General features: G+C 44.4%; 1 protein-coding gene across 3 annotated transcripts in view; it reads right to left on the bottom strand.

The window, feature by feature from the left end:
* Positions 1-18,843, bottom strand: part of atp11a (ATPase phospholipid transporting 11A) — a 165,133-nt gene that overhangs the window by 83,044 nt on the left and 63,246 nt on the right. For all 3 annotated transcript variants that reach the window (XM_033022290.1, XM_033022289.1, XM_033022287.1), the window contains exons 14-18: positions 17,546-17,709; positions 6,550-6,621; positions 2,903-2,976; positions 2,578-2,681; positions 474-655 (exon numbers count right to left, since the gene is read on the bottom strand). In XM_033022290.1, coding sequence (XP_032878181.1) covers positions 474-655; positions 2,578-2,681; positions 2,903-2,976; positions 6,550-6,621; positions 17,546-17,709 — 596 coding nt within the window. The remainder of the gene's footprint in view (positions 1-473; positions 656-2,577; positions 2,682-2,902; positions 2,977-6,549; positions 6,622-17,545; positions 17,710-18,843) is intronic.

Genomic DNA, 18,843 nt, shown 5'->3' with positions numbered 1-18,843 from the left:
AAACAATATAATGGACATGATTTAGCTAGAGAGGGTACAGAAAAGATGCACAAGGATGTCATCACAACAAGCAGGGTTGAGTTATCAGGAGAAACTAGGTAGGGTGGGATTATTTTCCCTCGAGCGAAGAAGGAAAGGGGAGACCTTATAGAGATTTATATACCTTATAGAGGTATAGAGGTAAGGGAGTCTAAAACTAGAGGGCATAGGTTTGAGGTGAGAGGAGAAAGAATTAAAGAGATCCACGGGGCATGATTTTCACGAGAAGGCGATGGAAATCATGGAATGAGTTAACTGTGGATATAGTAGTGGTGGTACATTTACAACATTTAAAGGACATTTGTACTGGTTTCTAGGTATATGGACCAAATGCAGGTTCATGGGACAAGTTTAAGAAGGCACCTTCTTTGGCATGGACAAGCTGGGCCGAAGGGCCCGTTTCCGTTCTATATAACCCTATCTCTATGACTAACCTGTCCTCTACAGCGGTTGCTCCCAGCAAATCCAGGTCCATTTCAACCACATCATAAGCTTCTGCAAGCTTCCTATCCCGGTCATGGAGAGAGAGTTTTGCATTCTGAAGGAGTGTGTGAATTTCTTCATACTTTTCACAGGTCAGAACTTTGTAGCCGACACATAATGTTCGCAGTCCTTCCTAAAATTAGTAAAATTCCACTCAATACTGCAACAGTTCTGATGCAACCAGAGTAAATAGATCCTGCATATATTACAGAATTAAAACATATTTGGCATCTGCAAATATTCAAACAACTTCAACGTCCAGAAACAACTTTCAAGCTTATTAACATTTTTGATCAATTTTGTTCATTTTAATTGTAACATGAAATCCACATCTTGAAATCTTGCAACAGTTTGGATATTGAAACCAAAATGTAAATAAGAAACGCAAGGTTTCAGAGGTCACAAAATACATAAGTGATCAGTCTCAGGGAGTGAAGATCAAACTTGCAGAGAGCAAGGAGTTTCTCTGCACTCACAAGACCTTCACAAGTGATAAAATCCTGCCTTCATTCAGAGTGAACTTGTTGCTGTCTTTTCTCCAGCTAGGTCTCAAGAGATGTGGTCAAATACAGGCAAATGGGATTAACGTAAGGGCCTGTCCCACTTACGCGACCTTTACAGGCAACTGCTGGCACCCGTGATAGGTCGTCGAAATTTTGAACATGTTGAAAATTCAGCGGCGACCAGAACGACGCCACGACTCTTTGGAGACCTCTCACGACTTTTGGAGACCTCTCACGACCATACAAGTGACCTCTGGCGACATGTCGCGGGTGACCTCTCAAGACCATAGGAGACCTCTCATGACCATACAGTCTGTATGGTTGAGTGAGGTCTCCTATGGTGGTGAGAGGTCTCCAAAGAGTCTTAGCGTCTTTCTGGTCGCCGCTGAATTTTCAACATGTTCAAAATTTCGGCAACCTATCATGGGTGCCGGCAGTCGCCTGTAAAGGTCACGTAAGTGGGACAGGCCCTTTAGATGCAGATCTTGGTCAGCATGTACGTGTTGGGCTGTTGCCGTGCAGTATGACACCATAACTCTATTTTCCTGTGATATAGGCGGGTCATTACAACTGAGAAAAGATCATTTCTGGAGTCCGTGTCTCCACACCTGGCCTCCTTGCTAATGGGAATCAGTCAAAGTTATTTACCTGATGGAAGCATCTGTTTGGGGACAAATTGATAGGATGGAGATGGTGAAAACTGCACTTTTGAAACATATGCACTTAGTTTAGTTTAGTTTAGAGATACAGCGCGGAAACAGGCCCTTCGGACTACCGGGTCTGCGCCGACCAGCGATCCCCGCACATTAACACTATCCTACACACACTAGGAACAATTTTTACATTTACCAAGCCAATTAACCTCCAAACCTGAATGTCTTTGGAATGTGGGAGGAAACCGAAGATCTCGGAGAAAACCCACGCAGGTCACGGGGAGAACGTACAAACTCCGTACAGACAGCACCGGTAATCGGGATCGAACCCGGGTCTCCGGCGCTGCATTCGCTGTAAGGCAGCAACTCTACCGCTGCGCCACCGTGACCGTATGCACACAGATGTAACTAACAAAATAGAGCTAGGGAGCTCTACAAAACGTAGCAAAACTTTGTCCAAAGTGGAAATTTGTAATGAACTATACTACAAAAATCTCAATATCGTGTTAGAGTGAGTAGGATGCATTTGATAACAAAATTGTACATATGTATTGAATCTTTCAATCAAAGATTGTTGGCCTGGAAGGAAGCTGAAGATGGAATGACTGTTCTCCAGGTATATTCTTTGGTCACCCACAATGACAACAGGCATAATTTGCCCCTCCACCCCTTTCCCTTCAATTTCAATGGATTCTGAAGACAGGTTTGATTAAGGAACGTCTGTGGGCCATATAGCACCAATAATCTACAAACCCCAGGAAAACAAAGCTGAATCTTTCCTTCAATGTTCATGATTTAATCTTATGCAATAAGCTGGAAGGTTAAGCTGTACAAAGCATGCCCATATGAGAAGTCACATGACAAAGCCCAATGGTGTGGGCACTGCTGTCTTCACGTACCACTGCGTTGTGCTGCACTCGTTGTTGTACAAGGTCCAACTTCCCTTCCGTCACTCGGGGAAAAATCGATGAGTCAGCCCCTTTACAGAACATTATTATTTCACCTAGTTAACAGGCAATAAGGCAAACATTACTTAAGTATCTGCAGACAGTTTGTATGATTTAACAATCCATCAACAATAGATATTTCATGGCCTCTGGACAGTCCTCAACGCACCAGGAACCCAGCTTGTAAAACACTGATCATGTTCCAGATTAACACAAACCTTATAATCTAGGCTTTCTGATCCAATCAGGCACATCTACATTCCATCCTTCCACTCACCCGATTCTGATCGAACGATGACGCTCATCCGACGCCTCACGGAGTCAAAATTCAATATCTCGAGTAATTCATACCTTAGGAAGAAGAGAAATTTAACCATTTTAGGATAATGAGATTCCGGAGCTCTACAGTCATGGATTCATACAGTATAAAAATAAGCCCTTCGGCCCAACTTGTCCATGCTAACCACTATGGCCCATCTATGCTAGTCCCACCTACCGCCCATATCAAGGCGATCCTAAGGCGTATGAAGATAACTAAATCTCCCAGGCCTGATCAGATATATCTGAGGACACTGCGCGAAACTAGATTATATTTATGTTTCCAGTTCAGTGTACATCCCATGCATGAACTCTGGGTGAAGCAGCTTTTGCTTAAGACCAGAGGACCCATGGGTAGGCTTCGTTGAGAGTCAAAGCCTCATACTGAAGGAAACAGTCCCTTCGGCCCCTCTGATCCAGGATGTCTATCTAAGCTCATCCTGCATTTGGCGTATACCCCTGCAACCATTTTCTATCCATGTACTCGAGCAAATCTCTTTTTAATATTGTTATTGTACCTGCTTCAACCACTTTCTCTGACAGCTCATTCCAAATACCCATCCCCATCAGTCTGAAGAAGGATCCCAACTCAAATCGTCACGTCAACATTTTCTACAGTGATGCTGCCTGACCTATTGAGTTACTCCAGCACTTTGTATTATCTTTGGTTTAAACCAGCATCTGCAGTTCCTTGTTTCTACTATCCATCGCCCTGTGCGAAAATGTTGCTCTTCAGGTCCCCTTTTTATACCTTCTCCTCTCAATTTAAATCCATCTCTTCTAGGTTTAAGGGCCTGTCCCACAGTACGAGGTAATTCAAGAGCTCTCCCGGGTTTAAAAAAAATCAAACACGTGCTACGTAGAATGTACGTAGCGGCTACGTCGGAGCTCGTGGATGCCTCATAGCGTCTCGTAATGCTAACGGCAGGTACTCGGGAAACGCAGTAACTCGTGAAGTTTTTTCAGCACTGTAAAAAATGTCCACGAGAGCCCCGAGTACCTATGAACGGCTATTACCGTAATGTTCCGAGTTCGAATCAGGGGAAACTCGGAAGAACTCTTGAATTACCTCATACAGTGGGACAGCCCCTTTAGACTCCTCCACACTGGGGAAAATACTGCGACCATCCACTTTATCTACACGACTCATTAGTTTATAAACCTTTTTAAGATCACCCCTCAGTCTTATGCTCCATGCTCCAGGGAAGAAAATTCCAGTTGACAAGAGCCGCTCCTTATAATACTCCATGTGTGGACTCACCAACAACTTGTGCAGTTGCAGAAGACCTCCTAATTCCCGCACTCAATGCAGCTGTTCTTCACCGCCCAGTCTAGCTGGGTCCCCACTTTCAAGGAACAATGTACCTGTACTTCTTGGTCTCTCTTTTCCACAAGATTCTCCAGTGTTCTGCCATTTACTAACTGTGCAAGACAGCCCTGATTTATTTTCCCAAAATGTAACACCTCACACTTGAAATCCCTAAGGCGGTTGAACTCAGGGTGCGGACAGGTATGTACAACTGGGACATTGTAGCCATTACGGAAACATGCCTGAGAGAGGGACATGACTGACAGCTTAATGTTCCAGGGCAGGTGGGTGAGGTGGGGGGGAAAGAGGAGGGGGTGTTGCTTTATTTATTGAGGAGAAAGTTAAGGCAGTAGTCCAAAATGACGTTACTGACGGTTCATCCAGTGAAGTTATGTGGGTGGAGCTGAGAAATAAGAAGGAGATGATCACCTTGTTGGGAGTATATTGTATGCCCCCAAATAATCAATGAGAATTAAATGAATAAATATGCCAGGACATTGCAGGCGCCTGCAAAATTAATAGGGTTGTCATTGGGGATTTTGGAGAATTTAACTTTCCCAATGTGGACAGGGCTGTCACACGGCAGGGGGTTTAGATGGAATGGAATTTGTCAAATATGCGCAGGAATGTTCAAGCAATATGCGGAGGGCCCTACAAGGGAGAGTGCAAAGCTTGATGTACGTGGACGCGCTGCTGAGAACAAAGGAGGACCCGGTGTGGGGGAACTGCCGCCATGGAGGGGGGTGGGGGGGGGGGGGGGTTGGAGGAAGAACAAAGGAGGACACAGCAATCCTTGGATATGCAAAACAAAGAATATCACGGTGATTTGTCACGTGTGCTAATAAATTATCCATTCATTCAAGGTCAAGAAGGGTTTCAGCACATCAGGATATTGAGTATAGAAGTTAAAGGCTCGTCCCACTTTCACGACCTAATTCACGATCTTTTTTACTCGTGGACATTTTTCATCAGGCTAGAAAAACGCCCCGACCTACTTGATGCCACGAGTACCTACGACTAGCATCACGGCCTGCTACGACCTACCTACGACCTCCTACGACCTCGTGACGACCATGCTGTGAGTAGGAGTCAAGGGCAAACCCAGCAGAGGTCGTGAATTAGGTTGTGAATGTGGGACAGGCCCTTTAGGTTGTTATGTTAGTTGTACAAAACACTGGTGGGGCACATTTGGAGTATTGGGTACAATTTTGAACACCCTGCTGAAGAAAAGATGTTAAGCTGGAAAGAATGCAGAGATGATTCACAAGAATGTTTCCAGGACTTGGGGAACCTGGTTGAGGTTGGGCAGACTAGAACCCTTGGAGCACAGGAGGCTGAGGGGTGATCTCATAGAGGGTATAAGATCATGAGGGGAATAGACAGGGTAGATGCACACAGTCTTTTACCCAGAGTTGGGGAAATCATGAACCAGTGGATATAGGTTTAAGGTGAGAGGGGAAAGATTGGCATTTTGTTTCCCCACATAGGGTACATGGAACAAGCAGCCAGGAAAGGTAGTTGAGGCAAGCTCTGTAACAACATTTACAAATACATTTGGACAGAGGGATAGAGGTCAAAAGTCAGCAGGTGGGACTAGTGTAGATGGGCCATCGTGGTCGCTAAGGACAAGTTGGGCAGAAGGGTCCATTTCCATGCTGCATAAATATACCAATATTTTATATTTTCTGGCCAGACCGCGATGGAAATAATTTGAAAATGTTATGGAAAATGGCCGAGTGTAAACAGTGCTGTCTCTCATTACCCAGCGAGGGAAGGAGGGAAGAAACTAATACGCTATTGTCTTCCATCACAGTGCACTGTGGTAGATGTTTATGGTAATTTTTATGTAGTTGTGTGTCTTGTTGCTTTTTTGGTATGACTGTATAGCAAATCAAATTCTTTGTATGTTTTCATATACTTGGCTAATAAACTAATTACAATTATAATGACAAAACCAGTGCTGTCTCTCATCGAGAACAAGAGCACATTGGGTTACGGTGAATGGGGAAAGATTTAACAGGAATCCAAGGGCTAACTTTTTCACACAAAGGGTAGTGGGTGTATGGAACAAGCTGCCAGAGGAGGTAGGTGAGGCAGGGACCATTGCAATGTTTAAGAAATAATTAGAAAGGTACAAGGATAGGACAGGTTTAGTGGGCCAAATGCAGGCAGGTGGGACTAGTGTAGATGGGACATGTTGATCAGTGTAGGCGTTGGGCTGAATGGCCTGTTTCCACGCTGTATGACTAATTTGTTTTCTCAATCTTTTATTCCATTTCAAGTTATGAATCTCATACCTTTCAACTTCAGCCTCTGTATTCTCAAGCTCCATATAATTGTCCCTCAGCTGCAGGAAACTGTACCCATACCTACAAATTTAAAATAAAAATCAAATTAAAGGTACTCAACACAAAGAAATGTGACCGTCATTGATAGAATCACAATGGTTTACAAAAACAATGGTTCTGCTTCGGGACAAGGAAAGAGCGAGTTGAAAATCAAGTTCAATTAATCCATGAGTATATTATTACCATGAAGATGAAGGATTATTATAAAAATGCAGACAGTTAATTCTGCCAAGGACCTGCCATCCTTACCTCTTGCTCATCCTTACCACCCTTGTGTGATTCAAGTCAGAATCTTGTGCACAAAAATGGCCATTCAGCTGGTCATATCCACCATCTACACAAATCACAATTGTCCACATAAAGGGGCTGGAGGGGAGGAGGAGGGGAGGAGGAGGGGAGGAGGAGGGGAGGAGGAGGGGAGGAGGAGGAGGGTAGAAGGGGGGGGGGACATGCTGAAATGTTTTCAGTGACCTAGCTGAGGGCGCGAGTATGCGGGAACTTCCCTCGAGCATGATGGAGAGTTCCAGTGACCTCCTAGGACCACGTGTCGACCATGCTGAGAGTTTGAGTCGATGGCAAACTCTTCTAAACTCGCAGATGAGGTCGCCGCAGTGGAACAGCCCACTGTATTCTGTGCCTTGCCTATTTAAGTGCATATCTAAAGGCCTGCATATTAATTGTATCTGTTCACCACTTCATCTGGCAATATGTTTTAGATATTACTGCTCCGTGTATAAAAACGCCCCTTAAAACCACTTTAAAACTCCTACCTCTCATCTTAAAACTATCATGGTTTTTTTTTATAGCCATGCTGTGGAAAATGGTTTGGCTGCATACTCTATCTAGGCCTCTCATATTGTTATATACATCGATCAAGTCACCCCTCAAATTCCTTTGTTTGTGGTAAGCTCAGCCTGTCCATTCTCTTCCCCATAACTAAAGTCTTCCGATTCAAGCAACATCATGCTGAATCTCCTCTGCACTCTCCACAGTACATCTAGTGCGGCAATCAGAACTGCTCACAATGCAGCATGGCCTCACCTGTGTTGTGCCAACTCTATTATTCTATGTCCTGACCTATTCAGGGAACTAAAGATTTGAATAGCAGGATAAGAGTTCATCAACAAAGTTATATCCTGCTATTCACTGATAATGTTCTACATATATTCGACTTCTCCAGATGCTTCCTGAATCATGCAGATCAGCATTCAATTTTGCTTCGGAGTCACGTGAGTGACTACGTGAAGTGCCCGCCAGCCCGCATGCACGCCATTATCGTCTAACGCATGGCGCAACGACTGGTTGGCAGGCTCGTCGCTCCTCCAGCGGTAAGTTTCAAACCCTGCAGGTAATTTTCAAACTTATTTCCAGGTTCTGTTTTATGCTTGCAGGAATCTCTTTTACAGAGTTTCCTGCTGGATATAATATATGGGTCAAAGTCCGGACGGCCGCGGGGAAACCGGTTATGGACCGCGGGGAATCCCGGTCACGGACCGCGGGGGAAAACCGGCTACGGACCACGGGAAACCGGCTACGGAGACCGAGTCGCTGACAGTGCGGTCAGCGACTTCCGAGTGCCTCTTGAAACCGCTGTGGTTCCCCAAAAGGGGGGCGAGGCCAAGAGTAAGACAGATAGGCCTGTTGACTCGGACATTTATCCCAGATGGAGCATGGATAGCATCCTTGGGCGTTTATCCCACAAATGTGATGCTCCATCCTGATCTGGTCCGAGGAACAGGGCCATATCAGCGCAGGTCTCCTCGGGGGCCTGCGGCAGCACCTGTTTCAGGGCTGCATACAAATCTCCCTCTCTGTAGGTATGTTGCAAAGCCTACCTGAAGCGTCGTTGAAGATCTGCTGCTGAGGGTGTGCGCGATTTTGGCGCCGTTTAGAGGGGGCGGGTTTAAAACGCGATTTTCTCTAAGCTGTTCCAATCGAAAATGTTCAGCCTAGTTAATTATTAACGAAAAATCGCTGGAAGACCCCGTCGCAAAAGCATATTCATCAGGAGATTTTGTTTAAATGCTAATATTACATATAATACGGCACGGATGACTGACATCTTGAAGTTCATTTTTCGAATGGGTTTTTGACAATGATTAAGTTATAGTGCCATTAACTGTGCCAAACGTGCATCTCATCATATTTGCTGCGGGGAGCGGGACCCACTCTGCCGGATCTCACTCTCTGATATCCAAATTTATGAAGGGTATCTTCAACTCAATACCTCCCAGGCCCAGGTACGCAGAGATATGGGATGTTAACATTGTGCTAACACCACTTCACCTGTAGGCTCTGCTACATCCCTGTAGATGGTGTTACAAAGTGGTTATGCTCATGGCGCTGGTTTCAGCGCAACGGGTCCAGTCATTGCATAAGCTACGACTGGACAGGATGGTTACATCTGCCGGCAAAATAACATTTTATGTTTATGACTTACTCAAGCAGAGTAGACCAGGGGCATCAGGTCTCAAACTAGATTTGTTGGCATATCCCATGGACCTTCGGTTGTGTGTGGTCACACATCTACAACAGTATGTTAGGTCACTAAGAGCCTTAGAGGCTCTAAACTAGCTATTAGTTAGTTACATAAAACCTCATAAGAAGGTATCAGTACAGACCATCTACAGGTGGTTAAAACGGGTTCTGGCTTGTGCAGGAGTGAACACTGACATTTTCACTCCACCAGGGCTGCAACAACATCAGCAGCATGGTTATGGACGTTCCGCTGGACTACATCCTAGTGGCTGCAGGATGGTCAAACTAATGATCTTTCCAAACATTTTATAACAAACCCATTGCCAGACCGGGGGTACTTGACAACTCTATTTGCCAATTCAATTTTAGGTTCTGTTTTGTGTAGTTTCCTCCCAGATGAGAGGGGTTACTATTATTATTATTTGTTCATTAAAAAGCATCAGCATGTCTATATCTATGTCATGTCTGAATGCATTATTAATGTTCACTCATCCTTGGTCAACTGATGCAGTGTGTGACGCATGGACTCGTGTTCATGGCATGAAATCACAGAGCTTTGAAAATTTCACGTAGTCACTCACGTGACTCAGAAGTAAAATAGTAAGATTAAACGAGAACTTACCAGTTTGAAGTTTGATCTTTATTTAATAAGGAGTTACGAAGAGGGATTACGTGCCCTCCACTCCCAACCCTCTCTCATAAAGGTCAGCTGGTAGTTCTAGTTTCTCGAATCTTCCTATATTCAGTTCAACAACTGCTATCTGTGATTTCACACCGCTGCTTTGAAGATTGAGCGCATGCGGGCTGGCGGGCTCTTCACGTAATCCCTCATCATAACTCCTTATAAAATAAAGATCAAACTTCAAACTGGTAAGTTCTCATTTAATCTTACTATTTTGTTTGCCAATGTTCCACCCAACTTTCCCGTATGATCCATATCCCGCTGCAGCCTTAGACAACCTTACTCATTATTCACAACTCCACCAATTTTCAAGAAATCCACTAATTTACTATCCTATCCCCTACATTCACAACCAAATCACTGATATATACCCATAGACTTTGGAGGTACAGCGCAAACATAGGCCCTTTGGTTGGGTGAGTCCGTGCCGACCAGCGATTGTGTACCAGCACACCAGGGACAATTTACTATTTTTTTTACCGAAGCCAATTATCTGACAACCCTGTGCATGGTTGGAGAGTGGGGAGGAAACCTGAGAACATGGAGAAAATCCACGAGGTCACAAGGAAAAGATACAAACTGTATCTTTGTTTGGACAGGCTAGATGCAGGAAGATTGTTCCCGATGTTGGGGACCTCCAGAGCAAGGGGTCACAGTTTAAGGATAAGGGGAAGTCTTTTAGGACCGAGATGAGAAAAAAAATGTTCACACAGAGAGTGGTGAATCTGTGGAATTCCCTACCACAGAGGATGGTTGAGGCCAGTTCATTGGCTATAGTTAAGAGGGAGTTAGATGTGGCCCATGTGGCTAAAGGGATCAGGGGGTATGGAGAGAAGGCAGGTATAGGATACTGAGTTGGATGATCAGACATTATCGTATTGAATGGCGGTGCAGGCTCGAAGGGCAGAATGGCCTACTCCTGCACCTATTTTCTATGTTTCTACAGTGGCTTGCAAAGTATTCATACCCTTGAACTTTTCCACATTTTGTCACGTTACAACCACAAACGTAAATGTATTTTATTGGGATTTTATGTGATAGACCAACACAAAGTGGCGCATAATTGTGAAGTGGAAGGAAAATGATACATGGTTTTCATATTTTTTTACAAATAAAAAACTGAAAAGTGTGGCGTGCAAAAGTATTCAGCCCCCTTTACTCTGATACCCCTAAATAAAATCCAGTGCAACCAATTGCCTTCAGAAGTCACCTAATTAGTAAATAGAGTCCACTTGTGTGTAATCTAATCTCAGTATAAATACAGCTGTTCTGTGAAGGCCTCAGAGGTTTGTTAGAGAACATTAGTGAACAAACAGCATCATGAAGCCCAAGGAACACACCAGACAGGTCAGGGATAAAGTTGTGGAGAAGTTTAAAGCAGGGTTAGGTTATAAAAAAATATCCCAAGCTTTGAACATCTCACGGAGCATTGTTCAATCCATCATCCGAAAATGGAAAGAGTATGGCACAACTGCAAACCTACCTACCATGGCCGTCCACCTAAACTGACAGGCCGGGCAAGGAAAGCATTGATCAGAGAAGCAGCCAAGAGGCCCATGGTAACACTGGAGGAGCTGCAGCGATCCACAGCTCAGGTGGGAGAATCTGTCCACAGGACAACTATTAGTCGTGCACTCCACAAATCGGGCCTTTATGGAAGAGTGGCAAGAAGAAAGCCATTGTTGAAAAAAAAGCCATAAGAAGTCCCGTTTGCAGTTTGCCACAAGCCATGTGGGGGACACAGCAAACATCTGGAGGAAGGTGCTCTGGTCAGATGAGACCAAAATTGAAGTTTTTGGCCTAAATTTGGCCTAAACCTGCCATCCTTAGACGTTCTAAACCAGCGCGTTCCACAGGGACCCACTGGAAAGCTGATTTAAATGGGCATTTATTTACAGCAATTAAACACTAAATTCCTTCCATTTGGCCTATAAATTAATGTAAATGAGATTTTAAAATCATGTTTTATTGTGAATTATTTGTGAATATTATTTTGACATTTAGGCTATTTAAAAATCAATAGGGAACAAGATGCTCATTTCCCAGTATGAAAATGGCCATAACTTTTTAAATACTTGAGATATGAAAGTGAATTAGGTGTCAAATTAAACTTATTTTTATGCTTTATCTGATGGGATAAGTTACAGACTTGATTTTTAAAATCTCAAAATTTTGTAACATTGCTACTCTCTGTGGAAGGGAGTGCGAGGGGCCAGTGTGTAACTGACTCCAAACTCGGAAGTATGTCCGTGGAACATACTGGAGTACATGTGTGAGGTTCAAGAAATGTCTGTCATGAGTTGGCTTCCAGCCATTAGCAGAAAACCCGGAGGGGCCCAGAGGTTCCCTTCACGTTACAAGCTTTGCAAGCTTCAGCTACCTCACGTCACATCATTACAGGAACAGGTGACGGCTGTAAAATACCATGCACCTGTAAATTGTTCCTGAAAGTCCGGCAGTGAACAACGCTATCTGGGGTGACATTGGAGGGGGCATGAAAATCTAGGAGATGAAACTCCAACAAATTTTAAAAATTACTGGCCTGGTGTTAATGTGCAATGCACACTTCAAAATGAACTGCTTTCAAAAGAACGCCATCAGACCTGCCTTAAATTCCAAATTTACAGGCTCATGTAAGGACAGCAATGTCCAGCCACCGAATCTTCTCTTCAGGGAAGACCTATCCAACAGGTAAGACCTGGATGAGGAAGCAAAAGCTGTCGGACTAATCAAGGTACCAACGATGAGCAAAGCTTCATCGTTTCGGCGACAACACACCCCACGCCTCCATCGGCAGTAAGCGGTTCACTGAAGCTGGTGGCAGCTTCAAAGCCTATACAGTCATGGTTCCCGCTGATGTTTGGAATGCTAACAGAACCTTATATGGTTATTTCTAGACACTAAAATTGCTGGTTTAGCCCATGACTCGCGAAACCATCCTCTGTATGATAAAATCAATTCATTGACGCAGACTCTGAGAAGACCGTTCCTGCGGCTTGGGCTGTCAGACTGAACCATGGACGTGCTCACTGCAGATTCAAGGAATAGCACCAAAAAAGCAGTACATTTCCTCATCAGGAGATTTTGTTTAAATGCTAATATTACATATAATATGGCACGGATGACTGACGTCTTGAAGTTCATTTTCGAATGGGTTTTTGACAAAAATTAAGTTATAGTGCCATTAACTGTGCCAAACGTGCCTTCTCATCATATTTGCTGCGGGGAGCGGGACCCACTCTGTCGGACCTCACCCTCTGATATCCAGATTTATGAAGGGTATCTTCAACTCAAAACCTCCCAGGCCCAGGTACGCAGAGATATGGGATGTTAACATTGTTCTAACGCCGCTTCGCCGGTAGGCTCCAGCTACATCCCTGTCCTTGGTCAAACTCACTTACAAAGTGGTTATGCTTATGGCACTGGTTTCAGCGCAACGGGTCCAGTCATTGCATAAGCTGCGATTGGACAGGATGGTTACATCTGCAGGCAAAATAACATTTTATGTTTATGACTTACTCAAGCAGAGTAGACCAGGGGCATCAGGTCTCAAACTAGATTTGTTGGCATATCCCATGGACCTTCGGTTGTGTGTGGTCACACATCTACAACAGTATGTTAGGTCACTAAGAGCCTTAGAGGCTCTGAACTAGCAATGTTTGTTAGTTACAGAAGACCTCATAAGAAGGTATCAGTACAGACCATCTCCAGGTGGTTAAAAATGGGTTCTGGCTTATGCAGGAGTGAACACTGACATTTTCAAATCTCACTCCACCAGGGCTGCAACAACATCAGCAGCATGGTTATGGACGTTCCGCTGGACTACATCCTAGTGGCTGCAGGATGGTCAAACTAATGATCTTTCCAAACATTTTATAACAAACCCATTGCCAGACCGAGGGTACTTGACAACTCTATTTGCCAATTCAATTTTAGGTTCTGTTTTGTAGTTTCCTCCCAGATGAGAGGGGTTACTATTATTATTATTTGTTCATTAAAAAGCATCAGCATGTCTATATCTATGTCATGTCTGAATGCATTATTAATGTTCACTCATCCTTGGTCAACTGATGCAGTGTGTGACGCATGGACTCGTGTTCATGGCATGAAATCACAGAGCTTTGAAAATTTCACGTAGTCACTCACGTGACTCCGAAGTAAAATAGTAAGATTAAACGAGAAGTTACCAGTTTGAAGTTTGATCTTTATTTAATAAGGAGTTACGAAGAGGGATTACGTGCCCTCCACTCCCAACCCTCTCTCATAAAGGTCAGCTGGTAGTTCTAGTTTCTCGAATCTTCCTATATTCAGTTCAACAACTGCTATCTGTGATTTCACACTGCTGCTTTGAAGATTGGCGCATGCGGGCTGGCGGGCTCTTCACGTAATCCCTCATCGTAACTCCTCATAAAATAAAGATCAAACTTCAAACTGGTAAGTTCTCATTTAATCTTACTATTTTGTTTGCCAATGTTCCACCCAACTTTCCCGTATGATCCATATCCCGCTGCAGCCTTAGACAACCTTACTCATTATTCACAACTCCACCAATTTTCAAGAAATCCACTAATTTACTAATCCTATCCCCTACATTCACAACCAAATCACTGATATATACCCATAGACTTTAGAGGTACAGCGCAAACATAGGCCCTTTGGTTGGGCGAGTCCGTGCCGACCAGCGATTGTGTACCAGCACACCAGGGACAATTTACTATTTTTTTTACCGAAGCCAATTATCTGACAACCCTGTGCATGGTTGGAGAGTGGGGAGGAAACCTGAGAACATGGAGAAAATCCACGAGGTCACAAGGAAAAGATACAAACTGTATCTTTGTTTGGACAGGCTAGATGCAGGAAGATTGTTCCCGATGTTGGGGACCTCCAGAGCAAGGGGTCACAGTTTAAGGATAAGGGGGAAGTCTTTTAGGACCGAGATGAGAAAAAAAATGTTCACACAGAGAGTGGTGAATCTGTGGAATTCCCTACCACAGAGGATGGTTGAGGCCAGTTCATTGGCTATAGTTAAGAGGGAGTTAGATGTGGCCCATGTGGCTAAAGGGATCAGGGGGTATGGAGAGAAGGCAGGTATAGGATACTGAGTTGGATGATCAGACATTATCATATTGAATGGCGGTGCAGGCTCGAAGGGCAGAATGGCCTACTCCTGCACCTATTTTCTATGTTTCTACAGTATGTTTCTATGTATACATACAGCACAATCGAACCCAGGTCTCTGGCGTTGTAATGTAGCAGCTCTACCACTGCGCCGCTCTGCCACACTGAACAGCAAAAGTTACCAGCACCAATCCCTACAGCAGACCAATGCTCAGACTTCCAATCAGAAAAACATCCATCAACCACCTGCTTCCTATCACTAAGCCAGTTTTGTGTTGAATTAGCCAGTTTACCTTGGTGTCCATGTGCATACAATATGTCTTCATCATCACCCTATCTATTTCAAAGGTTTCAAAGGTCTTTTATTGTCACATGTACCAATGAAGGTACAGTGAGATGTGAATTACCATACAGCCATACGAGGGAACAAAAGTAACAAGACACACAATTACATAAAAGTTAACATAAACATCCAACACAGTGGATTCCCCACATTCCTCGCTGTGCTGGAAGACACAAATGTCCAATCTACTGCTTCTTTATTTTCCCACGGTCGGGGGAGTCGGGGGAACCATCTATCAGAGCGATCGAAGCTACCGATCGGGGCGGTCGAAGCTCCTGCGGCTTGGAGTTCCCGAAGTCGGTCTCTGACCAGAGACCACGTGCTCCGTGATGTTATGTCCGCAGGCATCCACAGTTGGATCCGAGGTCGATCCCTGCCAAAGGGATCGCGAGCTCCGCGATGGTAAGTCCGTAGGCGACCAGGGTGGAGCTCTCAAAATCGGTCTCCAGCAAAGGCCGCTAACTCCTCTATGTTAGGCCGCAGTGCGGACGGAGATACGATATGGAAAAAAATCGCTTCTCCGTCGAGGATAGAGATTAGACAAAGTTTCCCCCAACTCCCCCCACATAAAACAAGCGAAAGGACACTTAAAACATACATTTAACACATACTATTAAAACACAAAGGAGGAAGGGACAGACAGACTGTTGGCGAGGCAGCCGTGGCTGGCGCCACCCAGTGGTTAACCCGGTGGTTGCCACTTTCAGGGAACTATGGACTTGGAACCAAGATTTCTCGGTTCACCAGCGCTTCTTAGTATCCTACTAGGCCCAGCCTACCATGAAGAATCTTAACCAATGTCTTACTAAAGTCTACAGAGACAATATCTATCAACCTGCCTTCATCTTTCTCATTTGTAACCTCCTCAAAAAACAATAACTTTAATGATTTAGGATTTCCCCCACATAAAACCATGCTGATTAACCTAATCAGTCTCTGTGTTTCCAAATGTATTGTTGTTCTTTAAAATTACTGTTCCGTAAAATTTTCTGCAATAATTTCTCTACTAGAGAAGTAAAACGCAATGGGTTTAGTTACCTTGGTTATCCCCGCTGCCCTTCTAAAATAAAGGAACAAAGTCAGCTCTCCTATGTGCTCCTGGTATTTCATCTGCAGCTAATTACTATGTTTTAACATCATTTGGACAGTTTTTGAGGGATATGGGTCAAATGCAAACAAATGGGGCCAGCTGAGGAAAGCACCTTGGTTGGGCCGAGGAGTTTGTTTCTGCGTTGTACTCGATGATCTAATTAAACATAAAGTTTGATGGGCTAGTGTATAGAATTTAATATAGAATATTAACAATTAAAACATTTTGATTTCCTTTAGTAAACATATGTAGCAGATCAACGTTTGAAAAAGTACTGCTTCAGTCCCTCAGTTTGAAGATATTGTTTTAAGAATGTGGGAGACATGGTTAAGGGTGGCTTGAGTGAACATGCAACGGATACAACTTTGTATTGGGCAGCGGAAGAGGTGGAAGAAGGGGCATCTCACCATCATTGTGTCCCTAAATATTGGGTCATTTTATCCACCTGAAGGAACCATAGGTTGGCAAAGTGTTAAAATATTTTAGTTGAATTTGATCTGGAAAGTAAAAACTGAATTTTCCCCACAAAAACATTGCTTTTTTTTCTCATGCAAAGCAATTTTATTTTTTGGCACAGATATAGCAGGATTGAATCTTGAATCTGTTGGTTAATATCTCAGTAGTAGCCAGTCACCAAGTAAGCTTGTGGACAAAACGAATGCAAGATGGGGTAGTTCTTGGCGAGCAACAACCTGTGAATAGTGCATGTTGAAAGTAGTGGACCATTAGTTCAGAAGTGTTATATCCAGCAAAAGTTGAAGGTTCCATCATCAGTCCTTGCAACAGACTCAATGGAGTAAATAGTGTGCAATAGTTTCAATATTTTCGTTGCAAAGAACACAGATATGCAACAAAAAAATCCTCAAGAAGTTAGACATCGTGTAGAAACAAGGAACTGCAGATGCTGGTTTACACAAAAGGACACAGTGCTGGAGTAGCTCAGTGTGTCAGGCTGCACCTCAGGAGAACACGGATAGGTGATGTTTCAGGTCGAGACCCTTCTCCAAAAGGAGGTCAGAAGAAGTTGTCCCGACCCGAAACATCATCTTCCATGTTCTCCAGAGATGCTGCCTGACCTAAGTTACTCCAACACCTTGTGTCCTTTTGAGTTACAGGCATGTACTATTGAATAGAAATTAGTATCAGTAAGTAAAAAATAATGATTCTCACCTTTCACACAAATGCCCACCACCCTCCTTCCCACACTGTGCATAATTAGATCACGTTTCAGTACCTCTTTACACCTTCGACCAGAGCAATCTCATCAGGCGAGGAGGAGATATAAACTGAAGATCTTCGATTTTCCTGGTCCTGCTTTGGACAATCTGTCTGGTCTTCCCTCTTCACCTGGACTGTGTGGCAAAGACACAATGCACGGAAAAACAAGTCCTCTCTTCCCTGGAAGTAAAATAACCCAAATCAATAATAGCTAAGTAGACAGTGATTGGTCACACACCTATTTATTCTGTACACTACTTTGTCTTGGCATTTATATATCCTACGACAGCGCCTCTTCCCTCGTGCATCGCTCAGATCTCCATTATCGGCACACAGGTCAAGAGTGTTTTATTGTCATATGTCCCAGGTAGAACAGTGAAATTCTTACTTACAGCAGCACAACAGAAAATGTGAACATAGTACACTATAGTAGCCCCTCTCGGTCATGACTGACCATGGGTGATGCATCCTAGTTTGCAGGTGATGTGTGGTCGGATGCTCGCCTGGGTGATGTCATATGGAGGACAGGCTGTTGCCCATGCAGCACGTCCCCCCTCTCCACATCGCTGATCGATCCAAGGGAACAGCAGGGCCATTACAGTGTGGCACCAGCGCCGTCGCAGGAGCTGCCAGAGCGAGGTTGTAGACAACGACGAACAGCCTTAGGGGCTCCGACTCCGGATTTTCTTGAGGTTTACTCCTGGAGCCTTTTCCATGACGGGATATGGCAGTGGAGGATTTAAATCAGAGTTTTCCCTCTCCTAGGTGGACTGCCTTCCCATGCTGACGAGCCCCATCTGCCCGAGACTCATGGGGGCGGGAGCGTCTACCTTCCCGTGCAGGTCTATAGCACCTGCCCCCACTGCCCAGAGTACACTGTAAACTATATAATACACGAGAGAGACCATGGGCAATGGGAAGGCAATCCTCAGCACCAGACACCACTGGCATCCTGGACAGAGGTCTGGGTTGAGGTGAGACAACAGCTCTTATTGGATTGGCGCACCTGCGCCTCATCATCCTCCTCCTTGAAAACCATAGCAATTCCAGGCGAAGGGAGAGTGGGAGGAAGCTGTGTTTTTCTTTTGCAGGCTTGATGAAAGACAGAGCTGCCTTAGGGGCTCCGAGGTTGAGACAGCCAGCAAATCCTGTGAGGCCAAAACTGAGAGGCCGGGAAAAGGCCAAGACCGGCCGTGTCTCCTCACCTGCCTACAAGTAACAAGGGACTGCGTCCGCACATGGATTGTGAAGATGAGCAGCCGGGACAAGCCAGAGTCTGCCGGCATCCCCTCATGAGGCAAAGAGTGAGCCACC

This window comes from Amblyraja radiata, chromosome 6 (assembly GCF_010909765.2).
Source record: "Amblyraja radiata isolate CabotCenter1 chromosome 6, sAmbRad1.1.pri, whole genome shotgun sequence".
NCBI classification, from domain to species: Eukaryota; Metazoa; Chordata; class Chondrichthyes; order Rajiformes; family Rajidae; genus Amblyraja; species Amblyraja radiata.
This window is presented reverse-complemented; position numbering and strand designations above follow the sequence as displayed.